At 43.4% G+C, this 27,446-nt stretch overlaps 1 protein-coding gene across 1 annotated transcript in view; it reads right to left on the bottom strand.

Annotated features, from left to right (window-relative positions):
- Nucleotides 1-5,532: 5,532 nt before the first annotated feature.
- Nucleotides 5,533-27,446, bottom strand: part of LOC124001475 (sprouty-related, EVH1 domain-containing protein 1-like) — a 76,811-nt gene continuing 54,897 nt past the window's right edge. The window contains exons 3-6 of the mRNA XM_046308268.1: nucleotides 21,130-21,298; nucleotides 17,512-17,555; nucleotides 10,153-10,317; nucleotides 5,533-9,903 (exon numbers count right to left, since the gene is read on the bottom strand). Of these exons, the coding sequence (XP_046164224.1) occupies nucleotides 9,208-9,903; nucleotides 10,153-10,317; nucleotides 17,512-17,555; nucleotides 21,130-21,298 (1,074 nt within the window). The 3' untranslated portion in view covers nucleotides 5,533-9,207. The remainder of the gene's footprint in view (nucleotides 9,904-10,152; nucleotides 10,318-17,511; nucleotides 17,556-21,129; nucleotides 21,299-27,446) is intronic.

The following is a 27,446-nucleotide window of genomic DNA, read 5'->3' as shown; positions in this document are numbered from 1 at the left end:
ATGTAATGTTATACAGCCTAAATGCATAGGCATGTTGTTGAAATACTAAGCGCTCCTGCCAGCCTGTACTGTGTCACAAATGCTTCACAATTGGTTTCTTAAATGGCAGACTATATCCTTGAAATAATAATAATAATTTCCTTCTTAGGTTACCTGGCTTGGTCCTGACTTATTTAGACTTAGTATGTTGTTTGATAGCCTGTTACGACGCTCCCGCACTTTTTTTCAATATGAGAAAAGCCGAGACCTTGGTGAATGGTCAAATTATTTCTGTAAAATGAATTCAGATAAATTCTAAATACATTATATTTAGGGCTAATTACCAGTAACATTCCATGGAAACGATACAATTACATTCTAAATGAATATGTAGTCTATAGCAGCCTAGAGGTAGGTAGCCTAAATGGTGGTTTCTTCCCTTTATTCTTTCTCTATGGCGGTGGCATGAATGATGAACTAACTGTTGGCGTGTGTGCAGAGGCGCGTGACTACTTTGAGTGGGCCGAATCCGACATAACAAGAATATCCACAGACAGAAAACTCTACCAAAGGGTGGCGAAAACGGCTGTCCTCAAAACAGTCTTGTGCGACGCACTTACATTTCCCCTACTCTCCGAGTGCTTAGTTTACAGAAACGTACAACCTCTATTGTACATACAGACTATCTGATCCTACTGCATTGACCTTAACCATCACACCAACGAGATCTAGGCTCCAAATCCACTCGTTTTTGCCATGATGTTCATAAAACTCCACCGACCACCTTACGCAGTGGAACCCAGAACGACACGTGACCGCTGCTGTCCTTTCAGCACCACAATTCGAAGGGCGCTCACGTCACTCAAAAAAATGTTTAATTAGTCCAACTCATCACTTATTATTATTATTGTTGTTATTATTATAACAAATAGCAGATTATCACATCACACAATGGTACTCGTTTATTTTTATCTTTTTATTTAACCTTTATTTTGACCGTGGGTTATTGCTGTCTTTTTTTTCTCCAGATGAGCCCTGTATAGCACCACAATACATTTTAGTTTGGGAGGATATATTAGCACGAGTGTTGTTAGGCCCAAGATGAAGTCGAGGGTCGGCAAACCGTGCCAATATATCCTCAAAACACCGGCTTTGAGGCAATTATCACTTTTATACAATAGGTTATCAACTTATTCAAATACTGTTTTACATATTTTCATTAAAAACGTTATTTTGATTAATGTATTCGTATTTCATTCTTCCACAATATATAGTCCTGGCACAAATCTAGGTTTGCTTCCCAAGTCGGTCGTTCTATTATTCGGTTGCCAGAGACTCGATCCAGTCGTTAAGTATTTTTGTTCTGTATCTATTGACGCGACCCATCTGGCACTGTGCTTATTCCTTGCTCACTAGCTAGCCAACTACGGCTAATTTACAGTCACGTCAAACAGTGCAGCCATAATAACAACAAAGTATTTGCGTTTGTATTTGTTTAAGCTGTTTTCTAGTGACATTTATTTGGTTACATCCATAACATTGAGCTAATGATGCACAAATTCACTTGGCATAGAAAATGTGCTCCCTTGTCAGAACACTGTTGTCCAGAGGAGCTAGCCAACAACACAGCTAACACAATCACGTCACAATGGAGCTGGAAAGACTCCAAACTAGCTGCACTTCGTTTCGTTTGATCTGTTAGCTATTGACATTTCTTTGTAAATATTCAGAAAAATCATGTTGATTCATGATTTTGACTGGCTGAGAAAAAATGCCTGGCTGTCTGTCTCATCCAGACTTCCAACCCCTACACATTCATTACTATGGATCAGCTGGAGATCGAATTTCAATACTGAAACAATTTTGCAGATGTCAGAGACAGACAGCAAGGTTTATACAAATCTCCACTATTGACAACTCATTCCTAGTCTAAAATAAATGGGAGAAGTCTAGATGCTTTTTACAGTGGAAATCAAGTTTATAAATTGTCTGGCTGGGTTGAAGAGACAGTGGATTGCGCTGTGAGATGGAACAGAGTCAATAGGCATTTCAATGTCATAGTGTTCGCCGGTGGTACATTGTGGAATAGACATCGACTGGAATGCGTTTTTTACGAATCAGTGTCCAGGATTAGACCCACACATTGGATACATTGAAATACAATAAACACATTAAACTACACAATAAAATACACATTATTATACACGACAATACTCGAAAAGCAAAGCACAATCATAAAAAACAGACACATTACTCAGTAAAAAGTTTCCCTAACAACCATCTAAAATGTCCTAGAGGCACCAATTCCTCAAATTTTAAAGTAGATCATTCCACAGGTTAAGTGCAAGGAAATTAAAGGCTGAAATAAAAGCTGACAGTAGACTATAGTTCTGTCTGTCAAACAGATAGGCCTATCACTTATTTCTTGAATACGAAGAAATAGGCTCCAACACAAATCACTCTTGTTGTTAGTAGCCTAAAGTCAAATTAAAATGACGTCTGTTTAAATTAATTTGGCCTTCTGGAATTAGCCTACTTTCAGCACCCATGCGCTGTCCATCTCCATGGTTGCTGTGTCATAGTAATGCAAATTATGTAGATTACTCGAGTATGGCTTATTGTGAGGTCAATAATTCATTATGGGCAACGAAACATATTGTTTTTCTTAAAATTAATTATAGCAGTAGGAAGCTTAGGACCCCAGGAAGAACTAATGGGTATCTGTATTAAAATACCATCTTCATGCTCTCCTTCTTAAACTGAACAAGACATCAGTAGGCCCAGTCCACGCACACAGATATAGCATTTTTGAACAAATCGACTTGCCTCATGAAGTGCCACCGTATACAGCACAGTCATTGGTTAGGCAGTACAAAAGGGTATATTTACATCAGCAAGAGCAGGGCAGGCCGGGGCTCATGATTGGGAACTCATATCCATTGCCGTGTGTAATGCAGTTTTGCCTGGTTTAAATACACCATCCCACCAGCGCAAAAACTCTGGAAGTACATTTTCTTAGAAATATAACTTTGTCCTGTGCTTCTCTGAGAATGCTCTTCATATAGCCCAGGTCTATAGCCTACAGGATCATTTGATGGAGACCACACTAGGCACATTATACTTTGAGCCCAGCAGAGAATCAGGGACGAGGGGTATCATCGGGAAAAGATGAAATACTATAATAAGCAACTCATTCTTAAACCCTGATGAACATGACATTTAATCGATTACGAATTACATGACCCTCCCCTGGAATAAATTTAAAAATACTACTCTCCCCATGCCTGAAATTGAGAAAGCATGACCCTCTCCGGGTTACAATGGTGTACATTTCTCTCCCTAAGGAAGAATCACATGATTCCATCCGGGTTATCAAGAAGGATTTGCAAATTAATTATACTGGTGAGCAAACATTCCAGAACTGCAGGTGGCGGTAAAATCCCCAACCTTGGCTTTATACCTGTTCAAACAACACTACCATTTTTAATTTTGGCCATTATTTTAGATTTAGTTTTCATCCTAGTTTTAAAATATAATTTAGTCTTAGTCACATTTAAGTAATTTCATCCTTGGTTAGTTCATTATCAGTCCACTAATACTCTGGACAGTTTTTGTCTAGTTTTAATCCCAGATATTTTAGTGACATAATAGTCAGTGCATTTAAAATAATAATAATAATAATATTTAGGCTACCTGTAACTTCCATCATGTGCACATTCAGATAGCTTTGTCCAACTAGGCCTACTGTCCTCTCGTATACATCAGCTGGCAACATTGATATTGTGGCAGATTGTAACCAATGCCAGCCATAATGAACCATACACGTTATAAAGCCTTGGCCACAGGTTGAACAATTTACAGCTCTGATTGTCTCTCGATCATAACCATCAATGGGGGTAAATAAGTGGTTTCTTTGAAAAGGGGAGAATTTGATCTTCCCAAAAAATGCCAGAAGTATTACTTTACTCACAATGTGCAACAAATAGCATAAGCTTTTCACATAGGAAAAAAGCAACTGCAACTCGCATATGCGGACAGCAGTGCGAGAGCAGCAACACAGCGCATATGGGAAAATAGAGCTTCTGATGTGATCAAAGCAAAAATAGCCTATACATGAAAGTAATAGAGTATTATTATTATTTCTAGTTGAGGTTATTTAGGCTTACAAGTGAAGCGGCCTGGTTTAGCATCAGTTCAGATTGTCGAGTGACTGAAGTGACTGCCTGGGAGAGCCAGGCAGATCAATCCATAGAGATAGATAGAGGACTCATCTTTTTGTCTGTGCCATTATAGCGTCAGTGACAGCATGGGCAATGCCCTTGAGGCTACAACCCATAGGACTCCCCACGCAGTTGACTACTTTAAAAAGGTGGAAGGATGGTGGAAGCCCTCATTGGCTCTGCCCATGCTAAAACCACCTTTTGGCCAGTAGAGGCCTATATCATTCACTATAGTTCAATCAGACCTTGCAACTGAACGATGTCAATTCTTCCAATGAGAGGATTGCATGCAATATTCTGCACATTCATTCTTATGATTGGAAAAAAACAGACATAAAGAAGCTTCTTGTCAAATTAAATGTCCATTAGTCTCGTGAAATTCTCGCCTCACATTTTCATAGACTAAAATGGAAAGTAAATTGTAATGGTTATTATTTTCCAGGGCTTCTCTTCCCATTATCGTCATAGTCAGTAAAAATAGGTTGTTGACGAGTATGTTGTCATAGTTAGAGGAAATTTAGTAGTAGAACATTTTAGAAAATTGTCTACTTTAAAATGGAGACTGCCTCAATGGCGTTGCTCATGTCCTCACAGACGCCATAATGGAAAATCTATAATGATGTGATGTCTAAGTATGGTTCCCGCTAATAACCTCCCGGCACAGGAGGTTGGTGGCACCTTAACTGGGAGGACGGGCTAGTGGTAACGGCTGGAGCGGAATGGTATCAAATCCATCAAACACATGGGTTTCCATGCGTTTGACGCCATTCCATTTGCACTTTTCAGGCCATTATTATGAGCTGTCTTCCCCTCAGGAGCCTCCCGGGTTTTATCTTCCGTGGACTGAAAAGCATATTAAAATCATCAAAAAACACTATTTGAAAAGAGTTACATGACATTCTGAAATGTTATTCTTACCATTCAAGTATGTGAATGAAACATGTAATTTGTGTACAGCCGTGACCTATGGATAATGTTATTAATCTTCTATGTAGTCTAACCATAATTATATGTCAAGTGATTCAACAGAATACTATTATAGTATATGTGACATTCACATGGGGAAAACATTCTGGGATGAATTTCACTTGGTCCCGGAGAAGCTCAAATGGAAGGTGCTGTCATAAACTCATCCTGCTGATGAGCGTCTTGATATTTTCTCAATGAAAAATAACATTCGCACTAGATACCACTAGCTAGAGATAATACGTGAGAAATACTCCTGCAACGTTATGTAGAATTTGGATGTAGATATGCAAGGTGGCATCTCCACCATAGAAGTGGTGGCAAGATAATGATAGAAGTCTTGAAAAGAATCCCACAAGACAACAACAAGATTAAAACTCACCATTTTATTATGATAATGTTATTTGATATGTCAAATTACAAGTGTATGATGTAACAAAAACAGTTACAAACATATGTATGCATATTTACATGATATATTTATGAAAAGTAACAAGCTACATCTGTATGAAGAAAATACAACTATGACATGAGTTATTGAACTATACATTTTACATCATATACTTGGAATTTTCAAACCATGATAGAAATAGCTAGACATATATAAACCAATATAACCAGGACAAGAGCTGTTAAGTTTTAGATGGAAACTATGATGGACGTGAGGCACCCCCCCCCGGTGGTTGTCAGGGTGTGAAGCCAATGGCACTATAAGAAAACGAAAGAAAAGATGCACGAGAAAGAAAATAAACAGGCAGTGTTTACAGAACAACTAGAGTACCATTGTTACTGCGATTTTCAAAAAACCCCACAAATGTTTCCCACTATTTAGAGCTAATCACATAAAATATTACATCATCAAGCGCTGTAAGGGGAAAAAAAATCTACATATATCAGTGCACCAAAGCATCGGAGAATGTAAAAGTGACCACTCAAACTGCTGTGAAAAGTAACCTTTCTAAGCAACACACTGAAGAAACACGTTCATACAGGCATTTCATTTGAACCGAGACAAAGTGGAGAATGTACATTTTGTATGCATTCCAAAGATATCCAAACTTTAAGATTGAAGGAAAGAATAATAAGACTAGCAGCAGTGGTTAGAAACTGAAGTCTTACATTGGCAAAGTTAACTGACAGGTAAAGAAAGATATATATTAAAGCAGACAGACGTTGCATATATAATACAGTACATGATAGCGAGTTGCACTGTGCTGGTTAATGCAGAATGAAACAGGCTATTTCAGTATCTCTCAGCTATACTTGTAAAAAAAAAAAATGTACATCCTACATTTTGCTTCTCAGCCAGCAAGTTTTTAAAATCAGGTTCATCAAACCTTGGTTCAGCTTGCAATATGCAGGGCAATCCGAATGACAATATGGGATGAGAACAGAAAGGCAATGGACAAACAAACCAAAATGGGTGAACACACGCACACGCCTAACACACAAGAACACACACTCGTGGTCATGGTTATATGCTGTCAGAGAACTAGATATTGTTTTAACAGTCTTTCAGAGCAGATCTTTCTCTCCCTCCCAACACAATAAAATTAGTGATTGTATCTAGCAGCTTTATATATAAACTTTTTAAAAATAAGTGGACTGCCACTACTTTGACATTGTTAGCACACTAGCCTTCCTTCCTCGGTACAAAACTAGAAAGAAACTCTATTCAACACGCAATAGTCATTTAAATCCTCAACGCCCTCTATTTTTCAATGTGAAATAATACTAAAAGGTGACCTATGTACATAATGCTGTCAATTGAAGCTACAGTATATGCTGACAGCAGTGATAAATACAGCTCTATCTTCATTTCCAAAAAACCAAACGGGATTATTATCAGGTATTTAAATATAGTGTTACATATTTACAGGCATTTGGATTTTGGTACCTGGGTAACATCTATATAGCATTATTAAAGTGTCCTGTCACTGACTCAGTGTGGAGAGAGGTCTATATGTTTCCCATGGTCAAGAGTTTGCATAGAAAGTAAAGAGTGCCCAGCATGGGGCATAAGGGTGGGATTTGGAAGAAATTGACTGCCCCTGTCCAGTCTGGAGACAAGACCGAGTTGCCACTTCCTTTTCTCGAGGAGTGGCGGGCCGAGGGATGGGGTTCATATCTACTGGCCAAGGTACAGGGCGGTAATGACAAGGTTTTCAAATTGGGAAGGGCGATTTTCTAATCAGTTTGATCTAAATGATCAAAGAAGACTCTTTGTTCTCAAACATTATTCAGGTGCACAGGCAGACAGTCTAAAATCAACAGTTGATGCTGTTGTGTGGAATTAGCAATATCATACTGTCTTTTTGAGACACAGTATCAAATTAATACAACTGGGGGTCTGTCTAGTCATTCATTGGTTGTTATCGTGGCTATTGTTCTTCTGTGTGAATTACAGATTTGAACAAGGACCTTCATATCTACCAATCAGGATTCAACAAAGTCTGTTTTGTTACAACTAGTCAAAACAGAGCAGTTTCTACGATCCCTGTGCTTATGCACCAATCATACTCATATGCTTTAATAACCAATAGCCAAATGTACTTTCTTTCTGTGACCTTTAAAACGATGCATCCATTAATTCACGACTGGGCAAATGTTACATGATGTATTCTAGGAGTTACCGTGAACAAGCTGCAAAATGACAGCAGTACATTAGACTCATTCTTACAAATGCTTCAATCACAAGGGGACAGACATACAGTACTTTTGAAACTTGGAGATGGTGCTGTAACCAAAGCTTGGAGACCAGTGCTTTCAAGGTGGGTTTTTCCTCACAAAAAAAAAATGTTTTAAAATTGGTGATTTCTTGTTGCCGACTAATTCAAAAGTATTTAGTTTTTCCCAAAACTAGCCTAATTTTAGTCACCAAAATTACATGTAAAAACTTGCTGGTTGAGTCAAATTTCAGCTTTATAAATTCAAAACATAAAATGAGCAAGAAAAAAGAAGACAAACACCAGTTTCACCATGAAGCAAACATTTGATTGAGTCAAAATTGAAAATCTGGTAAAGTACATGGAATTGTGAAGTATTGGTCTCATTCGTGTAAGGTGATTCAAGGAGTGTTAACATTAACTCTTGACTTGAGAAAAACATTTTTATTTTTTTGGGGGGGGGGGGGGGGGGGAGTCAAAATACATTACCATGTTTTCCCTTCTGCTCATGGAATCGATCCCTTTATGTTGGAATGCAAATAAGTGGTCCAAATCGCCTTACCGAAACAAGGAAATAATTCTAACATTATCTATGGTGAACGTCAAAAGCTATGTCGTCCTGTACCCGTCAAAAGATAAAGGCCTCACGCTCTTTTTTTTGTTCAACATTCGATGAATAGTACAAAATAAGGAAACACGTACACATCCACCACAGCCACATCTCTGAACTGTTAAACGACTCTGTAAGAATGGTCTTATGGTTTAACGTACCATTAGAATTGTGTGAAGTTTACCTTTATGGGGGGAGGATAAAACATGTCTGGTGCACTTTCTCGGTCTAATAATTACACTGTCGGCCAATGCTCGAGTCAAAGGAAAGGCCACTGTTACCCAAACGCAATTTCACAAAAATGCAAGAAAATATCCCTTTCAGCATACTGGAATACTAAGTATGTTTTCTTTCCACACAATTGTTTCCTTTTCTTTTTGTCATCATTTGTTATTCCTTCATAAAGTTACACATTACTTCTAGAGAGAGTCTGACATGGTGGCCTGCCTGTGTGTATTATGTACGAGTGTGAGTGTGTGTTTAGTAATATCACCATGTCTGTTAATCACAATGCCTTCTCCTCGCGTTCAGCTCCTGAACTTAACTTCACACTCAGAGCCCCGTAAAAGCACGAGGTCGGTCTTCCGTTGCTCTCTGCGTCGGAGGACACAAACATCTCCAAAAGATATCCAGAGCCAGGGGTCTATAACAACATGTCACCCCCCTTTGAGAGGTGAATGGAAAAACAAGCTTCCGCTTTCCTGTGTTAGCTAGCTGTGTTGTGGGTAGGTCGTCCCGGGTGAGGGGGGGTCAGAGTTCAGTCAGGTCACCCGGCGGCCTTGTGCTTGCCCCCGCAGCATCGGCAGGCCTCCCCACAGTGGTGGCAGGCTCTTAGCGGCAGGTAGCAGCACATACAGGGAGCGATGAAGGACAGTGCCGTCAGGGCCAGCCAGCGCAGGCAGAACTGCTCGTCGGCCGTGTCACACGAACACGGGTCCGAGAAGTCTCCCTCAGAGTCGGACATGCAGTGGTACAGCATGCTCTCGGCACACAGCAGGCAGCTGACTTTATAGATGCACTGCTTGATGGGGTCTGGAGCGTCCTGGCACTGCCCCCGCCGGTTGTCCTCATGATTGAACATTTCCCGACAGTAGATACAGCGCGAACGCTCACCATCCTCCCGCCGCCGCCGCCCTTTTTTGGACTTGAGCAGCGGCGAGGGCTGGGTCTTGATGGAGGAGTCTTTACCCAGCCCTCGCCCTGTGTCCATACCCATACTCCCAGGGCCCGAGTGGGACTCCATGCCCGGCCCCTCGGGGAAGAGGTACTCACACTTCTTGGTGTCCAGTTTGTGGAAGGAGGCGGGGAAGTCGGGGTCCTCTCGCTCCACATCATGCTTCCACATGAAGGGGTGGCGGTAGTCCTCGTAACCGCGGATCAGAACGTCCTTGCGAGGGTTGATCCTAACGATCTCCTCCTCGTCCATGTGAAAGCTCACGTGGCGCGTCGACTTGAAGGAGACCTAGTGGAGACAGTTACTATAGTATTTGTATATTCAGTTCAGGAGGGCGTACAGATATTTGAGCATGTTGTCAGCATATATTAAAGTTGATTTTAGTATGCATCATGACTGATCTTTACTGTTCTTCCATGTCATGTAATAAAAAATGCTTCAGAAATAGTATACTTAACTAGGTTTCATCTCCATCAGTGATAAAGGGCGAATGATATACAATAATATAGAGTAAGTCTAGAGACGTTTGATACTGACCTGAGGAGGCAGGTAGCGCCGGTTGCTGGAGGGGAACTCGTCAAAAGGCTGAGCACGGACATAGCAGCCTCGGCAGGGCTCAGTGGACACCACACTGTGGACACTCAGGGGGGAGAAGGGCTCCTTCATGGGTGTGCAGATGGAGGGCGGCTCCTCACACAGGGGCTGCAACACAACCACACACAACCAGTCAGACATCGGCCACATTTATCAACTTCTAAACTCAGCAAAAAAATAAACGTCCCCTTTTTCAGGAACCAGTCTTCCAAAGATAATTCGTAAAAATCCAAATAACTTCACATATCTTCATTGTAAAGGGTTTGAACACTGTTTCCCATGCTTGTTCAATGAACCATAAACAATTCATCAACATGCACCTATGGAGCGGTCGTTAACACACTAACAGCTTACAGGCGGTAGGCAATTAAGGTCACAGTTATGAAAACTTGGGACACTAAGAGGCCTTTCTACTGATTCTGAAAAACAAAAGAAAAATGCCCAGGGTCCCTGCGCATCTGCGTGAGCAGGGAATGTGCCTCAGGCATGCTGCAAGGAGGCATGAGGACTGCAGATGTGGCCAGGGCAAGAAATTGCTATGTCCATACTGTGAGACGCCTAAGACAGTGCCACAGGGAGACAGGACGGACAGCGGATTGTCCTCGTAGTGGCAGACCACGTGTAACAACACCTGCACAGGATCGGTACTTCCGAACATCACACTTGTGGGACAGGTACAGGATGGCAACAACAACTGCCCGAGGTACACCAGGAACACACAATCCCTCCATCAGTGCTCAGACTGTCCACAATAGGCTGAGAGAGGCTGGACTGAGGGCTTGTAGGCCTGTTGTAAGGCAGGTCCTCAGCAGACATCACCGGCAACAACGTTGCCTATGGGCACAAACCCACCATCGCTGGACCAGACAGGACTGGCAAAAAGTGCTCTTCACCGATGAGGAGTCGCAGTTTTGTCTCACCAGAGGTGATGGTCGGATTCGCGTTTATCATCGGAGGAATGAGCGTTACACCTAGGCCTGTACTCTGGAGCGAGATCGATTTGGAGGTGGAGGGTCCGTCATGGTCTGGGGCGGTGTGTCACAGCATCATCGGACTGAGCTTGTTGTCATTACAGCCAATCTCAACACTATGTGGTACCCTTCCTGCAGGCTTATCCTAACATGGCCCTCCAGCATGACAATGCCACCAGCCATACTGATCGTTCTGTGCGTGATTTCCTCCGAAACAGGAATGTCAGTGTTCTGCCATGGCCAGAGAAGAGCCCAGATCTCAATCCCATTGAGCACGTCTGGGACCTGTTGGCTCAGAGGGTGAGGGCTAGAGCCATTCCCCCCCAGAGATGCCTTGGTGGAGGAGTGGGGTAACATCTCACAGCAAGAACTGGCAAATCTGGTGCAGCCCATAAGGAGGAGATGCACTGCAGTACCTAATGCAGCTGGTGGCCACACCAGATACTGACTGTTACTTTTGATTTCGACCTCCCCTTTGTTCAGGGACACATGATTCCATTTCTGTTAGTCACATGTCTGTGGAACATGTTCAGTTTATGTCTCAGTTGTTGAATCTTATGTTCATACAAATAATTACACATTAAGCTTGCTGAAAATAAACACAGTTGACAGTGAGAGGACGTTTTGTTTTTTGCTGAGTTTATATTCAACACATCTTATTCCAACTTATACAAAGCGTCTTTATTATACTTCTAAATAAGAAGCGTAACAGTGACTCACATTAGCCACAGATGCCACTGATAGCCTAACTATATGAATTCCAACATTTGTCCACCAGATGGCAGCCAGAGCCCACATTTCTCCCTGTGCTTCTGCCTGAGATGACTCAAGCCCCGTCTGTTGAGAACTCAGAGTTCCTATCAGCCGCCCATGTGTTCCCACAGGCATTTTTATTGCTGTGAGATCTACAAACATGGGCCTGATAGACACATAGCCACTTTTAACCCTGTAGCCAGTTTCACAGTCCCGTGTGGCTCAGTAGGTAGAGCACAGCGCTTGCCAGGGTTGTGGGTTCAACCTCCACAGGGGGACCAGTACCAAAATATATGCACTCACTACTGTAAGTCACTGTGGATAAGTGCGTCTGCTAAATTAAAATGTAAAACATTCCCTCCTCTTTAAGGCTAAATGTGTCCTCAAAGGAGTCTTTTTTTTTCCTTTGAAAAAAATAGTCTCAGAAGGTATTAACGGCATCATCCACAGACAGCTCCTAGTCAACTGAAAATACTGACAAAGACTTAATAACTATGTAACATCCACACACCAAATACATTCATACATGTTCAGACACACACCTGTTAGGTGACAATGGAGTATGAGCCCAACCCCTGCAGGAGAAGCAGAAAGGTATGGAGGAGAGGAGATGGATAGGCAGCCATGACAGAGAGAGGCCTCATGGCCAGCACATTTCAGCACTCACACAAGCATGGTGTCCCATCTGTGCACATGCCAGTACACGCATGCAGACACAGGCACACAAATTCTCACACACACACAATATATATATATATATATTAGTACGCAACCTTACATGCAGTCACACAAAGATACATATTCTCACACACATAAGCACACACTCCCTGGCTCCATCCAGGCTTGTCCATCTCTCCCTCCCTCTCTCTCCCTGCGTGTGGAGGAGGCTGCTGGTTAGTCAGTGCACTGTGTAAAGTAGCCCACGCCAGTGTTTTAACGCACAGCGGAAATCTGGTTTGCGCCCAGCTGCTGTTACAGTAATTACTGTCCTGTGGTTGCTAAGAGATGCCTCTCTCTCTCAACAAAGTGTGTGCGTCTTGTTTCCTCTGCTTCTCTGAATGCTAAAATACTGTGTCACACACACTCAGTGTGTTAGACGTCTAAGCAGGAAGGACAGACTAAGAAAAGAAGTGAAAGAACAGAACAGGATAAAATAAGTGTGTGTACGAGAACATATGTATGTATGTATGTGTGTGTGTATGTATGTATGTGTGTATATGTGTGTGTGTGTGTGTGTGTGTGTGTGTGTGTGTGTGAGAGAGACCGAGAGCACGGCCAACGAGTCTGCAGAGAGAATGTCATAAACCAGCTCCAGCTGGAGAAATGCAGCCCATAACTTAAAAAGACAGATGACAGCTGTGTGTGTGTGTGTGTGTGTGTGTGTGTGTGTGTGTGTGTGTGTGTGTGTGTGTGTGTGTGTGTGTGTGTGTGTGTGTGTGTGTGTGTGTGTGTGTGTGTGTGTGTGTGTTTTAGGGGAGTGAAATGGGAACCAGATTTGGGCTTCCTTTTAAAGCACAGGGCTGAGCCCCACCATTCAAAGGCTTGCGTGGGGGCCAATCTGGTTCTGATCTGACCCCAGAGATGTCGAGGGGGAGATGGCGGGGAGCAACCTGGCGCAGGACCAACATCAGAGCTTCAAGCGCTCCCACCCTCCCAGGCACACACACGGGGGAAGGGGCTTGGCTGCTCCACACGCTGGAAACCCCATAAGGCACAGGTGTGTTGAATCAGCGACTAATAAGGAGTCACAGGTCCAGGCATCTGCATGACGACCTCTGAAATATCTGGATCCTCGGTTCACAGTATTTCATTGTGAAACATCCCAAGCAAAAAAGCATTCAGATGTGTGTTAGAGAGAGAAGCAGAGGGGGAGAGAGTGGGATTGTGTATGACGAGTTCTTCAGTGTCACAGACGATGACTCATTCCTAGTATGAATCCTCGTAAACGCTGCTCAGCCCTGCTCTACACGGATTCTACGGGGGGCTTCTCTTCAGGAAGCTTTCTCCTCAACCAAACTACCTTACTTGGACTAAAACATGCACCGTTTGACCACCCACCACTGGGGTTTGCTTCTTTAATCTCTCTTGAACTATATCACCCCACCTCCTCTGAAATACTTGGCTGCATCAAAATCTCTGCAAACACAAACTACATCTCCCACAAGTCCTATCTTCTACATCCATTTGAGATAAGGAAAGGCTCATCCATCTCCCTCAGCTGAGGTCATGCAGTAGATGTGTTTTTTCTTCTTCATAAATCTGTCAAATGTTGCATCTAAACAAGGTTCTGCAATGGCTAAGTCAAGGGCAGCAGAATCTTGTCAATGAAGTGTGTGAATGGCTATGAGAGTGTGTGTGTGTGTGTGGGGGTCGGGGGCATTTTTGCAGTATGTCAGCCTTTGACAGTGTCGACTGTGCATGTGTGTGTGTGAGAGAGACTGGCAGTGGGTGTGAGGTGTCAGGGTGAGGGAGGGCAGGATGTGGGCTGATGAGGGCCCTACACCACACACAGGCACACACAAGATACAGAGCCGAGCATTACACACACACACACACATATCTGGACTGGGGGTTAAGAGGTTCCAGATACCAGGAGACCTGGATGGCCATTGATGTCTGCATATGCTCGGAGTTTCAGAGTATCAGGGGAAAACCAGACATCCTAAAACGCTCTACATGGCAGACATGTTACAAGTCCCGTCAAGCTCATACAGAGAGTGACTAGGCTAAATCCAATAAAAGGCCAAACAAGCCTCCAAAGCGCCCTACCTCCCGTGTCAAAGCGCCCTACCTCCCGTGTCAAAGCGCCCTACCTCCCGTGTCAAAGCGCCCTACCTCCCGTGTCAAAGCGCCCTACCTCCCGTGTCCCGCCCTACCTCCCGTGTCAAAGCGCCCTACCTCCCGTGTCAAAGCGCCCTACCTCCCGTGTCAAAGCGCCCTACCTCCCGTGTCAAAGCGCCCTACCTCCCGTGTCAAAGCGCCCTACCTCCCGTGTCAAAGCGCCCTACCTCCCGTGTCAAAGCGCCCTACCTCCCGTGTCAAAGCGCCCTACCTCCCGTGTCAAAGCGCCCTACCTCCCGTGTCAAAGCGCCCTACCTCCCGTGTCAAAGCGCCCTCCTCCCGTGTCAAAGCGCCCTACCTCCCGTGTCAAAGCGCCCTACCTCCCGTGTCAAAGCGCTCTACCTCCCGTGTCAAAGCGCTCTACCTCCCGTGTCAAAGCGCCCTACCTCCCGTGTCAAAGTGCCCTACCTCCCGTGTCAAAGTGACTCGTCTCAAGGATCTTGGCTGGGCTACAGCACAAGGTCACTTCCAGCTAAATCAATTCATGTCAGAGTTTCGACAAAGAAATTAAACTGGACAAAACGCAACTTATTTTTATGGCCTTCTTAGTCTGCACACACACAGTTCTCGCCGTCTGAGTTAAATTCTGGGATGGAGCACAGCACATAGTGATGGCTGAAACATGTTCAGTTATGAAGAGGTGCAGGCTAACGTCACACAGTAGATATGTTTCCAGTAACTGGTCCAGTGATTTATTTTTAACTTTTAAAAAATTTGCACAGAAAATAGATGTGACAATTGCCTGCTAGGGTGCATTTCCATTCAATCTTGTGTCGATGAGAACAGCTGGACGTAATGACATCACACCTACAAAAAAATAAAAACAGTAGGAAAGAAAATAATGACAAAACTAGTGCCAAATAGAAATGCAGTGGTTGAAGTGCTTCCATTAGCTATTTAGGTCAATTGCGCATTAATAAATTGGCAACAGCCTGTTTGCCCTCCCACCTATCTGCTTCACGTCTCAGGTAGCCCGCGAAAGCCAGCATGGATAGATTGCAATAATTGACATGTTCTAATAATTCTCATGTGCCAATGTGTCGCCACGGTCGATGTCTTGGTGAAACCTGCACGCCTGTAGACCTGAAATAATTGGATGGTGAAACTTTCCAGGCAACCAGAAAAGCAAGGAGAAGCAATTCAGGCATTCTTGAAAGTCAGGACAATCCTTGTCCTGCAAAGAAACATGATTCTTATACTAAAAAATGTTTTTGCAGGCAGTAGACAGAATTAAATGTGGAGTGGAGATGTATAGTTATGCGGTGACATCACGTGCGTACCTTCAAAATGATTCGGCAAGGATAAATATGTTGTAGATCTTTAGAACGTTTCCCCTGTATCTGCCGCTTCCATTACACATACTGCAAAAACATTTAATTTTTTTTTTTTTTTTTTACATTGCTTTTGTCAAATAAACCTGGGTCAGTGGAAGCTTGCCTAGCGTGTGGTGGCATTTGAGTCGAGTGTTAGTTAGCTCCATCTCTTTGGCTGCGTGGCTTGGTGTGAGTGTGTGACTCGCCTCACAGTTTCTCGCCCGTGTAGCCCACTCCCAGGTCTCAGACCGCAACACTCTGATGCCAAATTACCATGGTGACACCCTCGGTTGCTCACTTACTGAACCCCCCCTGCTCCTCCCACCCACCCACCGGCCGCCCGCCGGCTCCTTTGCTGCCTGGCAACAGCTGTCATTGGACTTCCTGTACGGTTGATTTCTTAAAGAGGAAGCTGCTCTCCACAGGAACAGGAACAGATCCTCTCGTTCCTCTCACGCCCTCTGACCTTCTCTACTCCACTCTGTGAATCAGGTCAGATACTGTGGGGTCAAAGGTGATTGCAGCCCAGCCACCAGGTCACTGGTGGACACAAAACCCCCAGATACTGGGAATTAAAGAGCAGCAGGGGATACTAAATCATTAGCTTAGCAGGTCATCTGAAACAATACCTTTTGGAAAGAGGTTCAGTTTGCCATGTATACTTTCACAAATACAACACATTGGCCCTTCGTGTCACAAATCTGATAGGTTTGTCTACTTGTGGTGTTTAATAAGCAAAACTTGAGCAAGGAGCAGTGGTGTTTTTTCAGCACACTCCATATCTAAAGCAAAATCAGCTTGGGTGTGCAGGCCTTTACCTTCACTCCCTGTTGATGAGATTGAGAAAACTTTGCTATCTACACTGCCGAACAGTACCAGTAGCTTGTAAAAGGTCATACTAAGGAGGACAAAGAGAGCCAACTCCTTTATCAACTTACCAACACACTACACCTGAGCACAGCTCAATCTATCAAGAGATGAGGAAATACGAGTGGTTTCAGATAACCCACAAAGACAAACTGGAGAAATGTACCATGTTGACTTTTTTTTCTTTTTTTTCTCCGAAACTTGGTTCCCAGGTATCAGTTTTGACCCGGGTGACAGATATGCACACCTAAGCCGTGGGCACACTCGACAACTCCCCAGCAATGAAAGGTAAGGCAAGACCCTGGCTGTTACAACAGACCCATATCCTAAAGACAACTGTCAGAGGAGAAGACTAAGGGCCTGAAGCAGTACTGGGATAGAGTGTCGTGTTGAGCCACTGCTCAGATTTACCTCGGCCCTGCATCCTTGAATCAAGCCCAGGCAACAGAACTGAATTACACTAGACTGGTGGGAAGCCAGGTCAGTCCGACAGAAATCCGTAGTGCTACCAAATAAAGCCATGGAGAATATACGGGGACCCTTGTCCCTGGACTCACCTGTAATCCATCCAGGGAGTCCGAGTCACCAAACGCAGGACAGCCTGAAAAGAGAAGATTGATTAAAGTCAGAAATTCAATAAGAATTCCAGCATGTAGCTACACAGACACAACAGACAGTTCACATAACATACTGTACATCGCCACGTCACCACGTCCCTTTATATCAAAAGTCCCTAAAATGTTACAAGTCCCCAGACGTCACACATCCCCACAAGCCTGCCACTGGTGATAGATGGGAAGAGGGAAGCCATTGAGGGAAGTATGGTAGGCCCAGACTTACATTGACCATCACAGCTAAATGGGGAAATGAAAGCTACTCTGTGTTAGTAAGGCACATGGCCTAATGAAATCTGCTCTCTTCTTGTATAAGTACAACTCGGGCAAGGGATAAAAAGCCTTGACGATTTTGAAGAAAGTAGACTTAAGAATACTACATTAAACAAAAATATAAAATCGCAACATGCAACAATTTCAATTGAAATAAATTCATTCATAATCTATGGATTTTACGACTGGGAATACAGATTAGAGGTCGACCGATTAATCGGAATGTCCATTTTCAGCTTCCAGGAATTGTATACAGATTCTTGAGACATGCTTAAACATGACATGATGGCAGCAGATGAATGGCACAACAATGGGCCTCAGGATCTTGTCACAGTTGCTATGTGCATTCAAATTGCCATCGAGAAGATGCAATTGTTTTATGCCTGCCCATACCATAACCCCACCGCCACCATGGGCACTTGTTTCACAACGTTGATCAGAAAACCGCTCGCCCACACAACGCCATAAACGTGGTCTGCCATCTGCCCGGTACAGATGATACCGGGATTCATCCGTAAAGAGCACACTTCTACAGCGTGCCAGTGGCCATCGAAGGTGAGAATTTGTCCACTGAAGTCAGTTACGACACCTAACTGCAGTCAGGTCAAAACCTTGGTGAGGACACTGAGCATGCAGATGAGATTCCCTGCGACAATTTCACAGTTTGTACAGAAATGACTTGCTTGTGCCAGCACCACAGTTGTCAAGCCCCATCAGCTGTCAAGTTGGCTGGTCTCACAAGATCCCGCAGGTGAAGAAGCAGAATGTGGAGGTCCTGGGCTGGCGTGGTTATACGTGGTCTGCAGTTGTGAGGCCAGTTGGACGTACTGTCAAATTCTCTGAAGTGATGTTGGAGGCGGCTTATGGTAGAGAAATTAACATGAAATTCTCAGGCAACAGCTCTGGTGGACATACCTGCAGTCAGCATGTCAATTGGACGGTCACTCGAAACTTGAGACATTTGTGGCATTGTGTTGTGAAAAACTGCACATTTTAGAGTGGCCTTTTTTGTCCCCAGCAAAAGGTGCAACTGTGTAATGATCATGCTGTTTAATCAGCTTCTTGATATGCCACACCTTTCAGGTGGATGAATTATCTTGGCAAAAGATAAATGGTCAATAACAGGGATGTAAACAAATATGTGCACAACATTTGAGGGAAATAAGCTTTTTGTGGGTATTAATGGAACATTTCTGGGATCTTTTATTTTAGCTCATGAAACACTTTACATGTTATACGTTTATATATTTATTCAGTGTAAGTAGTAGTACTGTTGAACTTGTACCCAACTCTTGACAAAAACATGTCTAAAAACAAGCTTTGATTGAAACGTTGGGGGAAAGAAAATTTTCCAAAGTTAAATGTTGGCAGTAGTGTAGAAAACCGAGATTAGCTCCTTTCCACTGGGACGGACGAAGAGGAAACGGTTTGTACCTACGGCATCATGAGGCTCTTTTAAGACTCCCAGTTCACTTAATTAGGATCACCAAGATCTCATTTAAAACAAACCAGGCAAGCAGCAGGAGAAGCCAGGCAAGCAGCAGGAGAAACCAGGCATCTGTCTGTCTCTCCGTCTCTAGTTTAGAGAAGAAGACTGTCGGGTGGAAACGTAGCAGAATCAAACTGCGGAAGCATTTAACAGTGTGCGTGTATCTTTGTGTCAGTCTCTGTCCATTGTTAATGTTATTTTTTTCCCTAACCTTTATTTTTCCAGGCACGTCTATTAAGAACAAATTCTTATTTACATTGATGGCTTGGCCAAACGTCTGTCTGTAGCACATTGAGACAGAGACTTTCTGCAGCACGACTCTGCCAGTGCTGGGCCATGGAGCTGCCTGAACCATGTACCCACCGTTGCCATGGCAACAGAGGACTGCAAGGTTGAGACACACACACACACACAGACTCAAACACACACACACACTGCAGTCCGGCAACAGAGCGATGCAACGGGAATACAGAGGAACCTGCCTGTGTGGAGGAGAGGCATTACACAACACTGGAGGAATACAGAGGAACCTGCCTGTGTGGAGGAGAGGCATTACAAAACACTGGAGGAATACAGAGGAAGACAGAACACAACAGAGGATACAGGGAGGAGAGGAGCAGAGTAGAACAGGCACTGGGAGCCAGGCAACACTCTTATTATACAGACATTCCTGACAAGACCAAAGGCATAGGCATGTGTGCTAATTTACAGCAATGATATTTCTGCTAATACACTAGTATTGACTGTTACTTCTACTGGTTTATCAGTACCTAAGACATTTTGAGCTCGAGTTCCATACACATTTTGGTATAGGCTAGCGACCCTTTTTCATGTTGTTAGACCCCATCACCCCCCCCCCCCCCCAAGTCTACAGGGCCAAGAGGTGGAGGAGGTATCCATAGCGCCCAAACCAGGATTGAGTCTTGAGTAACACAGGCCAGGAGGCTGGATGGCAGATTGCCGAGCTGGCGCCTCTCCTGCTAATTGGATGCCGTTGCTACCTCTGGCACTACCTCTACTGGAAACTCTTATCAGAGCCCCGAGCTGCTGTATTAACCTCAGCCCATCTCCAAACACTTAGCCCGGCCTCCACTAGCCTCAGCCCATCTGTAACCAGGTTGGCCTAGCAACAACCAGGTTAGCCTAGCCCAACTTCTGCCCATTAACAACCATGTTAACCTAGCCTATCCCAGGTTCAGCACATCAACAACCATGGTAACCTAACCTATCCTCAGCCCATCTCTAACAATGCAAGCCTCACTCTCAGCGGAGTCGGTAGAAAGTGGTTACCGTTTTTTAGGGATATTTTCAATCTAACTTCTGGAAGTAGGGACTCCGCTATTCCAAAATCCACCTATCTTAAAGCCCAAACTCCACCTATCTTAAAGCTTAAAACTCCAAATGTTACCAGACAGACTGCTGCAATTTTGAGACTGCCCCTATCCTCTAACTCAACTGTCTAGGCTACCCGTCTGTACAGGAAGTGGTGCCCTTATCTCCTCCACAACTGGCAAAGATAAGGAGGGCCAATCATGGGTGAATGAGCAGGGAGCAGGGGAAGTTGTCACAGCTAATCAATGCTATGCATCAACCACCTGGAGAACAGGTCAACCATTACACGCCAGATATAAACCAATATAGAATCACATGCAGAAATGTACACTTTCACACACACACACACACACTAATTCATACAAACAGACACATGCATAATGTCAGAGGAAAGGAGGTTGAGTTCCGTGAGGTGAGACTGTACTGAACTGAGGTGAACAAAAGCTCGGGGATTCTTCCTAACCCACCTTGGTTGATGTCCTCGATGGCCCTGCGGATCCCTCTATCAAAGGCCCTGGCATCTGCAGGACTCTGGAAGGTCAGGCCAAACTTCTTGTCATTGATCCTCCAATGGTGGAATATGGGGTTGACCTTGTTGTAGACCAGGTCCTTCTTTAGAATACACTCCAGAACAACCTGACCACACAGAGACAAAAATCTCTGTTAGTGACTTGAAGTTCCCAGATAGTAAAACGTTGGTCCCACAACTTTAATGCAAAAATTATGATACAGAAGCACACAGATCACAATCTAGTCTAGCTCTCTCCAGAAGCAGAAGAAAACCCCAAAATAATGTATATACCCAATAAGCAAAGCCATTCATGGTTAAAGGGATACTGCGAGATTCTAAGGTTTTATGCTACTGCACGGGTACCTGTGGACTTCGTCATTGCGCTAACGCTAATTAGCATTGGCTTGCAAAACAAGCTCTACCATCACACTACACACATGGGCAAAGAAAACAGTATCCACAAGTTCACCTGACTCGAGGTTAGTAGAAAAATGTCTGAACTGCCAGAATCTTGCAGTCTCTCTCTTTAGGTAGAAATCCATCTTGAGAAGAGTGTAAAATCACTACGTGGAAACTTTGTTATTTATCCCTGTCCGAGGGAGCCTTTGAGGAACAGACATTAAACCTTCATCTTACTCCTCACCCGAAGACGTATAATTGTCTTGTTCAAATACAACACCGAAAAACGAAACAAGTGGAGAAAGAAAAGCCCCAGTCCTGCCCCGACACTGGTTATGAAACTTATAAAAATATAAACAAGTCCAACACAAATATTTTAGACATCCACCCCAACTCCTCATAAATGTGTAAAACACATAACATAAATGGGGTTTAATGACAAATTATGATAAAGCAGTAGAGGCGGGTACGTTTTGCAGGCATCCACAGAAACTACAGAGCCTTCAGAAAGTATTCACAAATCTTGATATATTTGTTTAACATTTTTTTTAATGACTACCTCATCTCTGTATCCCACACAATACAGATAATTGTAAGGTCCCTCAGTCGAGCATTGAATTTCAAACATAGATCCAACCACAAAGATCAGGGAGGTTTTCCAATGCCTCAAAGGGCGGTGCCTATTGGTAGATGGGTAAAAAAAATAAAAAGCAGACATTGAATATCCCTTTGAGCATGGTGAAGTTACTAATTACACTTCGGATGGTGTATCAATACACCCAGTCACTACAAAGATGTAGGCATCCTTCCTAACTCAGTTGCCAGAGAGGAAGGAAACCGCTCAGGGATTTTACCATGAGGCAAATGGTGATTTTAAAACAGTTAAAAGTTGAATGGCTGTGATAGGAGACAACTGAGTATGGATCAACAACATTGTAGGCACTCAACAATAAATGACAGAGTGAAAAGAAGCCTGTACAGTATAAAACATACATCCTGTTTACAATAAGTCACTAAAGTACAAAAATGTGTCAAAGAAATGTACTTTATGTCTTGAATATAAAATGTTTTTTTTGGGGGGGCAAATCCAACACATCACTGAGTACCACTCCTCATATTTTCAAGCATGGTGATGGCTGCAGCATTGTGGTGGCTGCAGCATGGTATGCGTATACTTCGTCATCCGGAAGTCTAGGGAGTTACTTTTTTAGTTGTTTTTATTTTTTAAAATTCAGAATAGAGCTAAGCAAAGGCAAAATCCTGGAAGACCTGGTTCAGTCTGATTTCCAACAGACACTGGGAGAAAAATTCACCTTCCCAGCAGGACAATAACCAGTGTTGTAATACTTGAGACATGTCTCGGTCTGGTCTCTGTGTAGGACAGTGAGGACTCGTAATTTCTTCCAGAGACTAGAGGAGTAAAAAACAAATGGTCAGCTTCCATTCAGAAAGCACATAAAATCACTTTGCGAGGCCAAATATATACACTCCTTTCTTTAAACATTAATAAAGTATTCTTAACAGCCTTTATATCTATTGTAAACATGTTTGCACAGTGGTGAACCTATGACCTTCGGTGTGTGACAGGTTAGTACAGTGGCGTACCTATGACCTTCAGTGTGTGACAGGTTAGTACAGTGGCGTACCTATGACCTTCAGTGTGTGACAGGTTAGTACAGTGGCGTACCTATGACCTTCAGTGTGTGACAGGTTAGTACAGTGGCGTACCTATGACCTTCAGTGTGTGACAGGTTAGTACAGTGGCGTACCTATGACCTTCAGTGTGTGACAGGTTAGTACAGTGGCGTACCTATGACCTTCAGTGTGTGACAGGTTAGTACAGTGGCGTACCTATGACCTTCAGTGTGTGACAGGTTAGTACAGTGGCGTACCTATGACCTTCAGTGTGTGACAGGTTAGTACAGTGGCGTACCTATGACCTTCGGTGTGTGACAGGTTGGTGATTCTGAAAGGACAGCAACCCTAATACCAGCACACTCATGTAGAATGCACGTTTTGTACAAAGGGCCAGTGATGTAGTGGAGGCTATATACACACACGTATAGGCCCTACACTCACTTTCTTTCAGTGGGTATTGTGTATTTTCACTTCTTAATTCCTACTGATGCATATCAAAGTAGTGTAGTGGAGGTATACAACTATACAAAAACATTTACAGTGCCTTGCGAAAGTATTCGACCCCCTTGAACTTTGCGACCTTTTGCCACATTTCAGGCTTCAAACATAAAGATATAAAACTGTATTTTTTTGTGAAGAATCAACAACAAGTGGGACACAATCATGAAGTGGAACGACATTTACTGGATATTTCAAACTTTTTTAACAAATCAAAAACTGAAAAATTGGGCGTGCAAAATGATTCAGCCCCCTTAAGTTAATACTTTGTAGCGCCTACGTTTACTGCGATTACAGCTGTAATTCGCTTGGGGTATGTCTCTATCAGTTTTGCACATCGAGAGACTGAATTTTTTTCCCGTTCCTCCTTGCAAAACAGCTCGAGCTCAGTGAGGTTGGATGGAGAGCATTTGTGAACAGCAGTTTTCAGAAAGTCAAGCCCCACTGTCAAACATGGTGGTGGCAGCATCATGGTTTGGGCCTGCTTTTCTTCAGTTTTATATCTTTATGTTTGAAGCCTGAAATGTGGCAAAAGGTCGCAAAGTTCAAGGGGGCCGAATACTTTCGCAAGGCACTGTATATAGTTAGTCAAGAACGCTCTAGATAACATGTAAACATTCTAACCAGCTCTGTTACATAGAGTAAAATTGTCAGTGATGTCATTTGTGTCTGGAAGTAGCTAGCTAGCAAGCTAACCAACTTTAGCCAGTTCGCTTGGTTGGGACAAGCACGCATTGGCAGGCAAGCTGCAGAGGAATGAGGCGGCTACAATTCCCTATCGTTTATCAATGCAATGTTGACGGCCAACTAGCTTTAAAAGTTTGAGGGCTTAATATAATGTTCCTTCGTTAGATTTTAGCTTGCTCTGGCTAGCATTAGTTGTTGATCTTGTTGTTTATTTGCATAACTGAAGGAGAGAGAGCCTACCTTTTCATGCTTGCTTGATTAATAGGACTGTAAAGTTCCCAAATGTAAGAGGACTCTGGTGGTGTTTACATATTTGCAGAAATCCATTCAGAAGTATTTTGTGGCTTTTGGCAAATGGTTTCAAGTGATCTAAAGTCGCACTGTTGCAACTGCCTGTAAACACACAGTCCAGTTCAAAGTGAATGATGGCAGGCCCATGAGGCAAATGGCTTGTTGTACAAAAGGGCAACTGTATCTCTGACTGGCTAGACCGTGGGAAGACTACTGCTTGTATTTGGAGCTGTGACTATGTTGGCCTTCAAGAAGGCAGACTTTTCACTGGCCAAATTGGATAGCTCAAATCTCCATGCATACAGAGCTTCCCCAACCTGGCCACAGCAAAGTTTGATACGAGTCTATGTAAGATTGAATTAATTTTAAAACCATGATCACAGAGAGACTGACAAAGAATACAGAAAAGAGCTGCTGTTTTTACAAGTGACTTTTAAGTTTTAATTTAACACTATTACAAAACATAAAACGAGTAGCCAAGTGTAGATAGCACTGCGTTATTTTTATTAGCAGCTCAAAGTGTCTATTTTAATATCAAGGAATATTTCACTTTGTCTGGTCATAGGAACAACATGAATTTGTGCATGAGGCAGATGCGGTGCGACTCGAGATTCGCCATCAGGTGGAAGACTGTGTCCCCTCTCTCTGGTCAGTCTCACCGAAGGAAAGGAAGTCGAGGGCAGGGCCCGTCGTGACAGACGGAACCTCTGTTGATCCCTGCATTGAGACTCATGCAGTGTTCAAAACAACTGGAAACTCTGAAATCTCCGACTTCAGACTACGCTGCATTCAAGACAACTGGGAACTCGTAAGAAAACAAGATCAGACTGCAAAAAAATAGTTTTGAACAATCATCCAACTTGGAATTCCACGTAGGAAACTCGGTCATCTTTATAGAGCTCCAACTTGTTGACCTGAAGATCACTGATGTCATGATTTGACCTAGTCCCCCCCCCCCCCCATGTTCCCAGTTGTCTTGAAAGCACCGTGTGGCATCAGATGCAGGTACCATCAGTACACTAATTATTTACATTTATGCTCCACAGTGCCTCGCAAGTGCTACACCAACTGATCTATTTTGTTGTCAAAGCTCAAGTTTTTATATATAATATGGTCTGAGAATAACAGTATTGGCAGGCCAGGCATATAGCCAATATGCTGTGATAATGTATTAGGCCTGCTGCACAAATCTTATTCATACAGAACTGGTTATATTAGGTTAATGTATTGTTCAAATAAATAATCCAAGTGGTAGATCTCAGCTTGCTGGGAAAGTGACCTTGACACAGAAAAGGTTGGTGACCACTACCCAAGGCAGATTAAATTAAATGAGAGGTGGCCATTGGTCTGAGGTTGTGTGTGAGCGTGCACAACGAAGAGGGCCAAGTGAGTGAGACGGGGCGCGTGCACCTGGGGTTGGATCAGGGAGGGAAGGGAGGGACGACACTTGGTAACTTGTGCATTCTGTTTGATGTGCATGTTTGAATCCCTTATTTGGGGGCAGTCTATAACATGGTAATCTGTGTTGATGGTATTTAATAAATGAGATGAATCAATAAAACAAATAAGTGAAATATTCTTACCAATGCAAGAACAATACTAAAGAAACCCCTAAAACAAATCAACATTCAAAGAAAGTCTAGCCCTAATTGCACCATGACAGTCGCTATCTAAATCACTGTCAACGTGTGCACCTTTGTCGATGTTTGATAAGAGTGCATACGTGGCAGCTGTATGTGAGGGCGTGTGGATGTGTGATATACCTGGTGTGTGACTGGTCACATGAGTAGGCTAGGAAACATATTTGGCGAGTTCGTGAGTGAGGGAGTATGACATTAGTGCATGAACACATTTCCAACAGGCCTAGCAGGTGTGTAACAGACAAGGTGTGTATGTGTCGCTCCCAGAGAAAGAGAGGAGTGAGAAAGACAGGGGTAAGGGTTAAGCCCTTGCATTCACAGTGCCTGCTGAGGGATAGAGGGGGGGGGGGAAGAGGGGGCAAGGGGTGTCTGCCTCTGGGGCTGATTGTGGGAAGCGAGACTGAGCGGAGCCGGAGTGGGTAAGGTGAGCGGTGGGCCCGGGAGGAGGAAGTATCTCCACTAGGAGGAATGACGACAACGCATTCTACACAGGGGAGGTAGAGCGAGAGGAAGAGAGGTGACGCGAGAGAGAGAAGAAAGAAAAAAATAGGAGACAGGAAGCGAGAGAGAGAGAGAGCAGGATTAGGAAAGACAGTGAGAGATAAGTAAGGAGCGAGAGGATTCATGGAATTAAGATCGTCTAAACAGATTTGGGGAGTTTAGAGTTGCACTCTGGCTTTTGTGACAGGAGGAGGGGGACTGATTCCACTCTGGGATGTTATCAAAAGGACAGGACTGTTTCTCTGTGTGAGAGCAGACAACCAAACAGCAGACACACACCACACAGAGATGGATAGATACCACATCCATCCATTCAGGTATCCCTTTGGTAATCTACCAAGTAGCAATGCTATCTAAAAACGAATTCCAAAAACAACTTCCGATGCACAGAGTACCTGGGGCTGAGTCCTCTCAGATCGTATGATCTATTATTTATATTAATTTATCAGTTAAAGTGAGTGATGGTTGCTGATAATGGGCCTCTGTACACCTACGTAGATATTCCACGATTTGTTTTTGTTTTTTAATATAAAAAATGTGCTGTTTCCAGCTACAATAGTCATTTACAACATTAACAATGTCTACACTGTATTTCTGATCAATTTTATGCTATTTTAAA

Source organism: Oncorhynchus gorbuscha, linkage group LG17 (assembly GCF_021184085.1).
Source record: "Oncorhynchus gorbuscha isolate QuinsamMale2020 ecotype Even-year linkage group LG17, OgorEven_v1.0, whole genome shotgun sequence".
Lineage (NCBI taxonomy): Eukaryota > Metazoa > Chordata > Actinopteri > Salmoniformes > Salmonidae > Oncorhynchus > Oncorhynchus gorbuscha.
This window is presented reverse-complemented; position numbering and strand designations above follow the sequence as displayed.